The sequence below is a fragment of the Artemia sp. Qi Xiang Cuo genome, chromosome 2 (assembly GCF_049724085.1).
Source record: "Artemia sp. Qi Xiang Cuo chromosome 2, ASM4972408v1, whole genome shotgun sequence".
Taxonomy (NCBI): Eukaryota; Metazoa; Arthropoda; class Branchiopoda; order Anostraca; family Artemiidae; genus Artemia; species Artemia sp. Qi Xiang Cuo.
In genome coordinates this window covers 84653338-84668204 of record NC_142795.1, presented here as the reverse complement: position 1 = coordinate 84668204, position 14867 = coordinate 84653338, and the positions used below count along the sequence as shown (strand labels likewise).

At 33.7% G+C, this 14867-nt stretch overlaps 1 protein-coding gene across 1 annotated transcript in view; it reads right to left on the bottom strand.

Annotated features, from left to right (window-relative positions):
* LOC148955721 (uncharacterized) overlaps nt 1-14867 on the bottom strand; it is a 49157-nt gene that overhangs the window by 8649 nt on the left and 25641 nt on the right. The window contains exons 11-19 of the mRNA XM_089103663.1: nt 13878-14002; nt 12172-12397; nt 10390-10622; nt 9288-9459; nt 6641-6845; nt 5162-5252; nt 4295-4520; nt 2399-2643; nt 527-758 (exon numbers count right to left, since the gene is read on the bottom strand). Of these exons, the coding sequence (XP_088959789.1) occupies nt 527-758; nt 2399-2643; nt 4295-4520; nt 5162-5252; nt 6641-6845; nt 9288-9459; nt 10390-10622; nt 12172-12397; nt 13878-14002 (1755 nt within the window). The remainder of the gene's footprint in view (nt 1-526; nt 759-2398; nt 2644-4294; nt 4521-5161; nt 5253-6640; nt 6846-9287; nt 9460-10389; nt 10623-12171; nt 12398-13877; nt 14003-14867) is intronic.

Below are 14867 nucleotides of genomic sequence, written 5' to 3'. Positions count from 1 at the left end.
AATGCAAATAGATTAACTTCTACAATACAGAAAAAAAGAACAGAAAAAGCAGGGGACATATAATGGAATAGAGTAAAATTAACCAACAGTAAAAATATAGACAATAAAGAAAGAAAACAGAAGCAGAGAAATCACGGAAGAACAAAGAAGACCTGCTCAAAAATAGATCACGAAGAAAACAAAGAACAAAGGAAAAAGAAGGGAAGAAGTTTAAATCAAAGGTGAATAGGTCCATGTTTAGGAATACAGACAAATTCTGGCATCTGCAATATTACGTAATTTCTATTTAACAAAAACAGTCATTTTATTATTTACATTTTTTTATGCTACACTTGGTAGGGGCTCTTAATGTCTCTTTGCATGATGAATGTTTGATTAGCCAATTGTTAAATCATAAAGATTTTATTGTCAATACTTTCAAGGATTTCATTTGAAATACAGATGAGAAGTACACAAATGGTAACGGTTTTCTAGATGCCACTAGATGCAAATCTAGATGCCAATTGGTGAAAAATTTGATTCTTACCTGGAAATGACGGCGCTCCACATTTCTAACAATATGATCAGCACCAACGTTTTTCAAATAAGTCATGAGGGTATTGGGTTTGCCCAAGTTTCGGATAACGTAGTCAAACGACCTCATAACCTTAATTATGTGTTCACCAAAGGCAGGGTTGTTGTCCAACTGAGTAAGTGGAGTATCTCCAAAGCCAACACGAGTGAAAAGGGTCTGATAATCTGGGTGCTTTGTAAATATCCTGCAATTAAATTTTTGAATAAATGGGTGGAATAAGAGACATGGAAATCATAGGGGCGTAGGCGCCCATTTTTCAAGGGAGATTAAAATATTTTTTTCGGGTGAGGGGTGCTTTGAAACCTCAAAATTATCAGTTAAGCTTGTTCTTGCAGGCATTTTCGAAGAATATTGAGGAATTGTTAGGAATTAACTTGTGTTTGAAGTGAAAACTAAGAAAAAACTTCCCAGGTCCGTCTATTAATAATTCATTTAAGTGTAGGAATGCAGTAGCCTATATATCTATATATTTATTTATCGATGTCTTTATATCTTATATATACATATCGATATCTTTACTACCTAAAAGAACACACACAAGGGTACAAAAAATAGAGTAGATGGAAGAGGACAAGGAAGAAAAATAAACGCATGGAAAAGACTATACTATTACGAATAACGTAACAAACAAAAAACAATAAATAATACATACAGCATAGGGATAAAAATATATCCGAAAAAAAAATCGGATTCAAATAATCTACTGACACATAGCAGGATGAAAGCTATTCGACTTATCCAGCTTAGATTAAAAATTAACCCGACGTTTTTCTGCCGCTGGTAGTTGCTCAATTAACCCGTAAGCCTATATCAGACATTGCAAGGACGTGTGGCATAAAGAAATTGTTATACACATGGACAGGAACATGACTGCTATACTAGGCTTTGCATCGGACTAGCATGCCAAAAATATTTTAAAGTTTCTAACTTAGATGATGTCCTAACAATAATTAAACACTTCTTAAACTTCCTGTATAATCTTGACCACCTGGTAACTGCTTAAAACAGAATAGATCTTAGAGCCTTAATTCTTGGTCCTAGAACACCAAATTCAAGATTATGTGTCCGGTCGTCCTTGCGCAGTTAAAAAAGTTTTTATCAATGGAACATTCAAGTTTTATCAATAAGAAACTATTTAATGTTCAAATAGTATGTTCAAAGTTGAACAAAATTTCAAAAATTTAAGCTTGAAGAAAAGCTGGAATTATTGTTATTACACGAAGGAAGATCCGAGTCTAAAATTCATTGTCCAAATATGCCAAAGAATACCAAGGATAACCTTAACATTTATCCTTTCTCTTAGAATACCAAAATTATCCTGTCTGAGTCAGCTAAAACGGGTCGCTCACTTGATGCCTTCGGAAAAATCGTATTTTTGTTATTACTGGTCAATTTGTTTCTTTTTCCTTTAATTATCTCTCTACTGCTTCCGTACAGTAGATGTTTTTGATTGGAATGAATGTGGGGCGGGGTGGTTTGCCCTTTTTATTTTTTTAGCATATGTTTTCGTTGGTGTGCTTTTTTGTGATTTTATCTCCCTACATTTACAGCCGTAGAGCCATACGAGGATGGGGGGGGGGTATAATGATGTGTGTGTTTTCATTATTGAACTATGTTTTGAGTTAATTTTTGAGTAAATCGATCTGTTGATTTATGTTATTCTTTTTAGATTAGAATTGGGGATAATGATTTTTATTATTTTTATGTTAGTTGTTTTTCATCTTTGTTCGCAGGGTACACCCTAGTAAAAAACATATCCATTTCCGCTTTCTATATTTTAAAGTTTATGCTTATAGCATAGAATGTTTATTGATAGCCGCTTACACTCCGAAAACCTTGCGTCCAAGACCCAGAAGATCTGGTTTCAGCAGCTCCCAAGATTCTTGTACCAGTAGTTTCTCTGCATCGGTGATGCCAGTGACGGGATCCTGTTTGTAGCTCTGTTGAAGTCCTTCCTCAATATATTCCACGATGACATTATAAGCTCTGTGCCATGAGTTAGAAGCAAAGTTAGAGAACCGTTGGCCCAGGTCGTTCTCAAGGAGACGGACAAGAACTTTTCCAAAATTCTAGAAACAGAGATGATATAAATTATCCTTACGTAATAGAATGATGCTCCAGAGCAAATAGTGTTGTTGGTTTTAAATAAAAATTATTAATATTATTATTAACAGTAATTAATAATATGAAATATGTAAAAGGAGATCTGGCATACTTTTCTAATGGAGAAGTAAAATACTATAATCGGATAGATGATATTAAGAGCAAGACTATCCTGAGCCTCCTTGGTCTTATAGCCGTTTATTTTCTATAAAAAGCGAATTTATCGTTTACCCACGTTTTAAGCTCCATTAGATGGTGATTGATCCCTTGAGAATGCAATATATCACTAAATTATAAGTTGCAAAAAATTTTATTTTAGTTTCAGAGTTTTAGAGTTTTAGTTTCAAAATAAATACTCTCTTAGATATAGTTAGACATTTCTTTGAATCTTTGATCAAAATGGATCTCTAGATGACAGACCAGTACTTCTTCAAAATTCAAAAAATGAAGTATCAGCTTAGAAATCACTCAAATGCACTGGAATAATCTTGGACGTATAAACTTTGCGATCTCTGGGCCTTGAAGTCGATGGATGGAAATGATGAGTAGCATATCAATTATTGTTATCTTCTTTTCTATGAATATTTCCATGCCACCATGTTGCTACAAAGTGAGGGTGTGATATGCCACTGTTAAACCATTTAGGCAGGAATCCTCGCTAGTATTATGTTTTTTTGAACTTCCTCTGAAAGGAATCAGCAGATAGGTTTTTTGGGATAACCTCATTGGGAGACCATTCCAGATGGAAGTCCAACGTCTTTAAAAGCCGTTCTTACTCAGTGTGGAGTGTCTTCGACGCTCCGTAACATGATGTACAATATCTCTCTCTGAGGTTGAAATGGTCCCCCCACGGTGCTACAACTCACCCGATTTCGAATTCTCTAGTGTGGAAATAGTAGGGTTTTAGGAGACCCAGCAAAAAGTGAGGATTCATATTTAGCAATAGGCCTAATGCATGACGTTTACAAAGGAATAATCCAACTGGATGGTAACATGGTCTTAGAACAAAGAGTAACACCAATCTTTCTCGTTCAGAAGGATTGAACCCTGTTGAGATATGTGCCGTAAGAGAGGTCCCAGGAGAAATAAATCTTTGATCTTGAAGTTTGTCAACTTTTTTTATAGCTAGGCGTCAGATGTTTCTTAAGACTGCTAAATTGAGGTGTCATATCTATTTTGATCTTATTATGCGGTTCATTATTACCTCAAATAAAACGAGCAACATTTTGCTATTCTAAAACTACAAACTTCTTTGTTTCTCCCCTTATGACACGGATAGGACAAGAAAGTTCTTAGTTTTTAAAACTGAAACTCTGTTTGTGGATGGTTGAAAAGTATTTAAATTTGCTTAACTAAGTAGTACAGTAGCCGGCACATAATGAGTTGAATTAATAATGAGTTATATTGCAACAAACTAGTCTAACATTTTGTGCACTATCGGATGGGGAAATATGTCAATGGGTGATCCTAAAAATAATTCTTCTATAAATACACATAGCATTCTTTATAATTTAAAATTTGGCTTCATTGTTACAACATTTTGAATTTCGGTAAGCTTTATTAGAAGTTTTGATGATGAATGAATTCATATAGTGTCCTACTAAAAATCGGTAGTACCTTGAACATTGGCTTGTTCACTCGTAAGACAATGTGATCTTCGCCGAGCTGTCTAGCAAGTAGAGCAAGGTTTGCTGGTTTGTCAAGGGTTTGGATGAGTTCATCAAGCTTAGTAGTTACAGAGATGGCGTGCTTACCAACAGCTGGAATGTCCTCCAGTTGATCAAGAGGAACATCACTGAATTTGGGGAAGACGGCTTGATAAGCTGGGAAGGCCTCGAAAAGGCTGAAAAAGAATACAGACTTATCTTTTAACGAATCTGGGTTTGTGAAAAGGCTTTCAGTTGTTTTGGGTTAGGTACTACCCAAACAAATCTACTTCTACTACTAACAACTCCCACAGCACCAAGCCACCTGAGGCCAGCACAGCTGCGCACGCTTCTCCTCCATCCCAAATCTATTCAATTTCTTCCTCTTTACCCTCTCCCAGGATGCTCCCGTTCTCCTTAAGTCTTTCTTTACGACATCCTCCCAACCCAACAGCGGACAATCTGCTTACTGTTTAGCCCTAGACCGTTGGCCCAAAAAGAACAATTTTTGGCAATCTGTCAACCTTCATCCACAGAACGTACCCTAGCCATTTCATCTTATCTCTCATTATAGCCTAGAAAGTGGGATTGAACCACATTTTTCGTACAGCCTACTATTTGAATTACGGTCAGTCAGTCGGGCACCCAAAATAATCCGTAGACAATTTCTCTGGAAAACATTCCAGAGAAATTGTACTACTAATTTCCACAACCAATCCTAACACTAGTAATTTGTTAAGCTTACAGATATCAAATTCTTGTCAGTGACATCGAGAACTCGATACCTAAGTAGATTTAAATGTACATATTTAGTAAGTTTTATGTTTTATTTGCTCACCTTTTGAAAATACGCATGCCAATACCCATGAGGTCAGGTTTAACCAAATTCCAAGTTTGTTTAACAGCTTCAACTTCTCTAACCGAAAGTCCTGTAAGAAAGACATTCGGAATTAGAATAGGAATCAACACCATTAATACCATTACTTGTCGCATCGTTGACATACCAGAACTGGAAACACAAGCGAACACTCCTGTTTATCTAATATCTTTTAAAGTATTTGCTACGGCAAGCTCAAAGAAGCCTCTTTAAGATTTAAAATTAGTTTTAATAATAACTCAATCTGACTCATTTATTTCTCAGAAAGAATGAAGGTTAGGGAAACACCTTTCACTGAGTATTAGGTCTTTTATTCATCTTTACTCTTCCAGCAAGACGTGTAAAAGTCCCTGTTTTGCCGCAACATATTCTGACAATTTTATGTTAAATAAAACGAAGAAAAAAACAACAAAGCACAGACCCCTTTGAATAGTTTTATTTAATTATTTAGACTTGAATCTTGGTAACAAGTCTGAATATCCTTTTAATACATTTTATTAAGACACGTAATGCTAGGACATTTAGGCTCAATATGGGTGAGGATTCGTAAGATAGAAAAGTTCGTGAGAATCCGTGTCTTAGGTGGCTTTCATACTGCATACAGAATTTTCTATACTAGTTGGATAAGTTATGTAACGTTAAGCATAAAATTTCACTCTTCAACAAGTCCATTCGCACTAGACTAGCGTGTAAATTACTCGAAGCATCATAATTTTCATCTAAAATCCACACAATTATTCCAAGCGAACTATTCAAAAATCAGAATGTGGAATGGAGGTGGATATTTGAGCTCTGATCAAATACGAAAGGCTATCTATGAAAAATGTATTAGCTTACTGCGTCGACTTTTCCATAATGCAGCATAAACTTATATAACCATGCAGAGCTCGAGTCTAGTTAAAACTGCTTACGCTAAGGACAAAATTTGCTCCGTAAGATTACATAACATAACGTCTTTACCTTGTCATAAAGTTTTAGGTTTGTTAGTGGGAAAAGTTTAACACTATAGTGTGAAAGCACCATAATGGCAACAGTTCCCGGGTTATGAAACCCTCTCGCATAAAATATATTGCTCATACTGATGAAAAGTAGGTTATTTGAAAATCAGCCTCGTTTCACCTGCCGGCTGGGAAAATATAATCCTAGCAAACGATTTAGATTAAGACTGCATGATTTTTCACGAACGTAATAAACCTCATTGAATGGTTTATTGTCAATAATTGACGACATTTATTGACGATGTTGACCAACGAACGTGACTTACTATTTTTTACAGGCTACTTTCAGATGAACACTAGCATCAACTTAAAGTGAAACTGGCCTTGATTGCCAGATTGCAAGTTTTACCCTTAAATTGAATACACATAGCTCTAAATTTATTTGCGACACATTTACAAAAAAAAATAAATAAAAATAAACATCAAAGATCTTTTAACTTACCAGTAATGGGGTCAATCCTTTCGAGTTGTAAAAGACCTTCTTCAATGACAGCAACCATCAACCTGAAGCCCTTATTCAATGATTCACGACCAAGGACAGTTAATTGATTTGGTACAATGTCTTCCGCAACTGATAAAAAGGCAGTGGCAAAATGGTCAAAATGAGCACGAGTCATGCCAAGACGAGTGTGGAAAAGACCAAGATCCTAAATAAGCACAGGTACGTATATATATATATATATATATATATATATATATATATATATATATATATATATATATATATATATATATATATATATATATATATATATATATATATATATATATATATATATATATATATATATATATATATATATATATATATGTATAGTATATATTATATATAATAAGAAACAGAGCAAACAAGAGTTTCAATTAAGATAGGAGGGTCTGACTCTTGGGGTTCACGAGGAGTTCAAGCAGACATGGGGGAGGAATGTGACTTCAAAGCATGGCTTCAGTAGAAAGATATAAGATGGGTTATTTCAATAGGGGTTAATTTGCGCCTTTTGGAGGGAGACCGACCATCTGTGAATCTGTGGAAGCTTAAGTCATGTTTACTTTTCATGCTTCATTTAAGTCGTATTTTGTTAAGTCATTTTCCATTTAGTACGCTGTGCGAAGATAGGTCCAACGATCTTTTAAGATATTTAATATGAATTTTTTTTTAGAATATTTTTCAAAAACTTTTAATATCTGGAAATAAAAGGTTTTTCTTGTGAGAAGAACGTTTTTTCTAAATCTCAAATCCCTGTAAACATTTCTGTAGCCCCCGTTGAAAAGTTTTTCGAGTATCCTTGTCTATCCCAGTGCTATGATAAAAATATAAATTTAATCTAGTCTCTAGGAAAACAAAATAACTGAATGTGTTGGCTCAATTTTTAAATATACCTGACAAAATCCAGTGGCACAGGAGACTTCGGCTAGTTGTAAACTCAGTTTTTCCCCCTCATTTTTTTGCACATCAGCTAAAAAACAATGCTAGAATCTATGTGTCATTTTCTAAAAGATGCATCTTCACTATTTCCCATCTACTGTGCTATTAACTCACCAGAGGATTGACTTGGAAAGAAAATCTACGCGTCACATTTTCTCGTCGACTGGATGTTATTTAAGACTCTAGGGAAGTGATCAAATCACTAGTTCAACCTGATTCAAAGAAGATTGCAACATTTTAGTAAATCCCTTTCTCCTCTGGACATTCTTATCCATGCGAACATTCGCTGTCAAATAAATAAAGCTCTTAAAAAAAGGTTCTTAAAATAAGCTCTCAAAACTGGTTCTGAAAATAAGTAAAATTATTTTTTATATCTTAAAGTAACGTTAAGTAGCTTAAGATTGACTTAAATTAATGGTTTTAAGGTAAGGCTATTAACCGAGATACTGAAATGCTTCAAAGGTTAACAATTAAAAGTGAAATGGATTTTGATGTAAAGAAGAATTTAATCAACTATATTGAATAGCTTCATTGGTCTTTTTTAATTCTCCCCGTAAAATTTTTAATTAAAACTATGCCAGAGCTAACACCTTTACTGTCAAATCAACCAAACTGCTTGTAAAGTAAGCAGCAATTCAAACAGCTAAAATTAATTATATTTAAAAATAATATTTATTTAAGTAAGCTCCGATCGGTATATGTATCTGTCTTTGCCTTTTGACTTGAGCAATATGGGAATTGTTGATACTAAAGTCTTACTATTTTTCCCAGGCTGCTTAATTTTTTCGTTTAAGAACTAGGGACGTCCAAACAGAAAGATTTCCTGGCCTCTAGACCTTGTTATTTTCTACGGCTTTTCTTTTGGTTGTTTCAAAATTATGAAAATAAGTGCAGTATCAGATTTTTACCAGCTTTGCCACGCTTGGCCGTGAAATTTAATAAGCAACACTAATTATAAATTAGAGAACGTTATGCTACTACTACCACTAACAACTCACTACAGTATCAAACAGCCAGAGGCCAACGCAGCTAGGCACGCGCCTCCTCCATAATTATCTATTCAAAGCCACCCTCTTTGCACCCATCCAGGAAGTTTCCATTTCCCTTAAATCTTTCTATCCTTTTAAAACTGAAAATATCAAATTGTTGATACCCAGAGACAGCTAAGCCTTTAAATGAAAGCTACACGTTCTTGAGCTGCTTATGCCATATGTTTTTAGCTTTTTTTGCCGATTTTTCACCAACTATATAAATTTGATGCACACAACTGCCAAAACTGTATAGCTGCACATGTACGTCTCTTCTATTAAGAATTTATCTCCCAATTTTTCTAAATTTTTAAGAGATAAGTGGCTGTGTATGTGTCCATTAAACCAACTCAAACAATCAGATTTCATTTTCACAGTATATGGTACTTTAAAGCATGGCTTACTGATAGTATTCTGACTTGAAATCATAAAATACAACAACTTACTAGAACAAATCTAATAATTTGAGTTTAAGATACATAGAATTCACAGGCATTATTTTGAGAAACTCCTTTTTTAAAAATTTAAAAATAAAAAGATACTAATGAAAATACTAATACTAATTGAAATATCAAAATACTGAGTGAAATATTAATTGAAAAAGTTCTGATTAAATATTTAGTAAAACTGAGACTTACCTTCAGTTGACGAACAAGGAGAGCGTTATTATCAAGACTAGTAATGACTATGTCGAAAGCTGACAGCACTCTGTGAAGATGGGCTCTAAAGGGGGCGTTTTCATTAATGTTGTCAACATTTCCAAATCGTTCAGTGAACAAAAGTTTATACTCTGGGTGAGCAGCGAAGAGTCTAGAAGAAAAGAGCGGTTTTTAGTAAGTTTTAGTGGTATATGTCAGGGGACGTGTCACACTTTTTTATAGTAATTTTTCTCCCCTTACTCTTCACCTCCCTTGTTCTGCGTCAAGTAAAATCCCCATTTTTTTCCCTGATTAAGTTTTCTAAAGACAGCCAAAGGAAAAATTTAGTTTCCTTCAAAAAATTGCCTTCTCCCTTCTCAACGTTTCTTTTTCTTCACTTCTGTTGATTTGTTTTGCTGTATAATAGTCACTTGGTATGTGAAGTTTATCTGATTTGGTTCTGACTTACTATTTTTTATGTAATATCCTTGTTCTTTGATTTCACTTCATATTTAGCGCATTATTAATGTTCTAAATTTCGAGATAGTTAATTCTCTCTTAACTGAACTTGTTATAGTTTTTTTTCGAAATTAAGTCTTATATTATGTTATTTTTTATAAAATATATATATATATATATATATATATATATATATATATATATATATATATATATATATATATATATATATATATATATATATATATATATATATATATATATATATATATATATATATATATATATATATATATATATATATATATATATATATATATATATATATATATATATATATATATATATATATCTTATCTCTGTCTTTCTATATTAGACCTAGTGAGTCAAAACAGTATTAGTCCTCTAAGGGTAATAATGTTTCAAAATGTGTGAATACTTAGACTAAAAGATATAGAGTAAAATCATCTAAAAATCTTGGACAAAGCCAAAGCCCAGTCATCAAAAGGAAAAAAATACGTTTATTAATTACCTTGTTAGTTCTATAAAGAAAGATAATGCAGTGCCATTTAATACCAGACAGAACAATCATAGTTATATCGTCAGTAGTAGAATTCTTACGCAATATATCAATAATGTTTACCTTGTGAACATTTTAACAGCAAGTTCTTCAAGTCCAGTGGAACGGAGATTAGTCCAGATATCCTGGATAGATTGTTTTTCCAATGCAGTCAGGGCCTTAGAGTCGACTTGGCCAAGTTGGAAGAGACCTTGTTCGATAACACCAGTAGCGAAATTCAAAACCTTTTCTACAGTCTTTTTACCAGCTTCACAAAATTCAGGGGAAATTTCAGCGATGTAGAGCTCAACAAATTGCTATAAAATAAAAGTTCATATTTGAATTGCGTTATTTTACTTCAATTTTTCAATAACGAATTTTGAAGGAATGGAATTCTTAAAGATACATATGACACTTTTTTTATTGACACAGCGTGATGGATAACTAACTCAAAGAACAAACTTTTTCGAAATTGTTTTCAAGTGGAAGGGGTAGCTTAAAAAATTAAATAGCGAATCGTGGCACAGATAATCGTCCAAATTAATCTTCTTTTTACTTTTAACACTTTTACTTATCTTTGTCTGTTTACAGGACGGGGTACTTGTATGACAAACCCGCTACCGCTCAAGTTGTTCATTAATTGACGCATTATAGAACCGGGTTTTCTTCGTTAGTTTCTTTCAGCTTAGCGTGAGACAAGACAAAGAGAAGTGACAGATTAGATGGAAAGTATATAATTTGGGCTATATATTCAGGGGGGGGGGGGGGGGTAAAAATATTTCGACAGTGTGAAGTTAGAAAGCAATTCTTGCTAAATAATATGCAGAATAATTGTACTTAACATATTAGGCATGTACACCTGCTATACTTTACCCCCCCTGAATCCCCTAATGTACAAATATATATCCCAAATTTGTATCTAAAGTATTATATTTTTATCTTACTTTGGTATATTTCATTAGGATTGAGTGTCAGAGAAACATATTAGAAGAATATTAGGTAGTGGGTATATCATACAAGTACCGAGGACGGAATCAAGGTAGGCTATTTATTTTAAGATCAAATGTTAAGAAATTATTATCCAAATCACGGGTGTTGTTATTACGATTTGCAAATAGCTATGGTTATTGGCTACTTGACAGAATATAAACGTGGTCTTGGCATAAAGATTTGCAAACAAGAGTTGTTCGCATAAAGGAGGAATCACTAAATCACCCTGAATCTGTTAGAATGAAATATAAGAAAATAATTTTTTATCCTAAAAGACTTATCAAAGACTAGACAGAGTAAAATAGTGAATATTTAATGAAAATTTAGAAATAAGCTCTATATCTCCAAATGCACTAAAAATAAAACATTATCTCTTTTCCTGCAACCAGGAAGAATTGAAACTTTAAAGTGGAAGTGGAAGCTAGAAGTGGAAGCTGGAAGTATAGACAGGATATATTTTATAACTTTGCCAGCGTAACTTTCAATGTTATGATTTATAGCCGCTAATTATGTTATTCTATGTGTTTTTTATGTTTGTTCTATGTCTTGTTATGCTTTCTATGTTACACTTTTATTTACAGCCTAATTTTTTAGTTTTTCAGTTAGCAAAATAAAATTGATTTTTATATTTCGGCGCATTTAAAAAAAAAAAACTTTCAAGTGTTTTCATTTTTAGTTTTTTTTTTCTTTTTGTACAATGCTTCTAAACCTACGGTCTAAGATAATGAACATGATTCATAATTTACATTGAATATATCCAAATATACTCTATTTTTCGGCATCCATGCCCAAATTGACCATTTTTAAGTTTTTCTTCCTTTGCGTTTACTTTTCTAAAAGTGTAATTGTGCATTGAAAATACAAAAAAAAACTTACATCGAACTGCTTCCTGGAAAGACCCCGTCTAATATGTTCTCTTCCGAGTTTCTTTAACAAGTAGACAAAAGAGACATTGTCATCAATGACCTTGCCTATGGCACTAAACTGATTCATGACCAATGAGATATGGTAGTCAAAAGCATCGGTAGAAGGCAACTCTTCGACGGAATATTGCTCAAATTTCTTGAATAGATTTTTGTACTCTGGGTGGGTAGTAAACAATCTAAGTAAAACAAGTAGTATTAGCTCAAGGACTCGAGGGAGAAGCACAAATGCCTTAAAGTTTATGTTATCTGTACAACTTTTAATATGCAGAGGCAGCTTTACGGGGGGAGGGACAGACGGGTCACTTGCCCAGAGTGCAGAAGTTTTAGGGGCACAACATTTTGAATAAATAATCTAACGGTTATTATCATTTTTTAATTTTTGAGATTTATTAAATAAAGTAGAGAGCGTAGTTGGCAGCATGTATAAGCAAGTTGAATTAGAAATTTCCATTCTTCCCATATTTGACCGCCCTTTCTTGAAAATAAAATTAAGTAGACTGAATTTAGTTGATATTAATGTTTTTTAGAATTTCCATTCTTCCCATATTTTCACCGCCATTTCTTGAAAAATAAAAGTAAGTAGACTGAATTTAGTTGATATTAAGGTTTTTTTTTCCTGATATTTTGTATTAGTACCTGTTCGCATTTTACAGGATGTCCAGATAATTAAAAATTTTGCAGAAGATAAAATTAAGAAAAGTCAGATTTAAATAAATAGGAATTTTGTAAATAAAAGTAAAAAAAAAGGTAAAGAATATGGCATTGGACTATACAGTCCCTACTGCCGGTGCTGATCTCTGTTTCTTGGCCCTTCAGCCAGGAAGTGCAATGGGGGTTGGGAGTCAACCATCCTGTGCTTTCGTACACCATTCCTGTTTACCTTCCTCAGATTTCTCCTGGTACCCATTTAAAACTGGGTCGACTCTGGCTGAGCTTACAGAGCCACACCACTGACCCTCTCCCAAACCAAATAATTGGATACACTAGGATTCGAACCCTCGTCCTCTCGGACAAAGGATCCCAAATCCAGCACACCAAATAAATAAATTGAAATATTGTTAAAATTTGATCTTAAAAGTTTTAGGAAACAAGGGGGGGGCTGATCAAGATTTTCCCCAGTACGCAAGAGAAGTCAGAACCACCACTAGTCTGTTAATTGTCTGCAGCCCTATGGTTTTAACGTTTCAGCTTATAACGGCAATTTTGCCGTTATTCGATGACTGAGGTTCAGTATTATCTCTTTACCGAATAGTATTTTTAGAATTTGTTTTGCGTTTTTTAAGTTGAAAAACAACCTGAAAATTTGATAAAAATCATTGAAAAAAGGAAAATATCTTTAAGTGAATTTAGATCATTGTTTACTATAAAAGTCTGAGCAACATCTTAATCCAGAGTTGGTAATCCAGGGTTGGTCAATCCAGGGGGTGTTGGCCAGGATTTTCTAAATAACTCTGTGATTGCTCATTTCACGATAGACGGGGAAGAGGGGGAGGGTGGAATGAGACTGCTATATATTATGAGTAATTAAAAATTCGATAGAAAAATCAAAATGCAACGGTCTAAGGAATAGGCTATAAATCATTTCTAAACATTGGCATATTATTGGTAATACAATAGCTAGGATTTTTTTGGTAATGAAACATATGAGACCCTTACTTGGCGAAAACACGCTTGCCGATTTCAACATTGCGTGGGGCAATACCTGCAAAAGCCTTACGAAGGGAAACAACGGCTTTGACAGTAAGTCCGGTGACTGGATCAGCCTCTTCTGATGTAGCAACCTACAAATTAATATATGTTAGGAGTTTTACCCTTCAGGAAGGAAAAAAGAGAACAGCAAAAAATGAAACATGATGAATTGTTGATGAATAGTAATTATAGCTACTAGACTACTGCAGTTGACTGGTTCTTAACGTGTTGAACATAGATAGATAAATTGATAGATTTTCATATATAGTCAACAAATAATAACAGCACATTTAACATCACACAGGCTCTATGACCGGGAGTGCCAGGATAAAAAAATAATTTTACAAATGAAAGTAAAGAGCTACATTACATCTCAAAACACACAGAAATTATCTTGTATATAAGGAGAGTTGTCGCTAGCAAACCAATTAGGGAAAGGGGTGAGGGTCGGATGCAGGTGTAATGACCCCCCATAGATCTTGAAAAATCCAGTTTTGAAGAATTTTCATTTTAAAAGAAATAAAAATAAATCCGTGTATCTCCTTACATTTTCATGAATTAGTGCTCTCCAGATATAACCCTCTCAATCCCACACTCTAACAAACAAAATGATATAGAATAATCAATAAATGAATATTTTACCAATATGAACAGATTTGCATAAAGATTAGCATACTATGCCCTTCAATTTTATACATACTCCGTATTTATTTTAAGGAATCTCCTCAATTTTCAGGTATCATGCACCACCCACAACAAAAAAAAAATAACGGATAACCCTACCCTAAAAACTGTTTTGAATTAATGCGATCCTAAATGATATTTTCAAGCACTTCATATTGTTTGGACTGTGTAAATGTTTAAAGACGAATGCGGAAGCATGAGGCAGCATTACCTCTGAAACTGGGAGGAAGTTTGAATATCTTTTGATAGTTCTGACAATCAAGAGCATGGCTC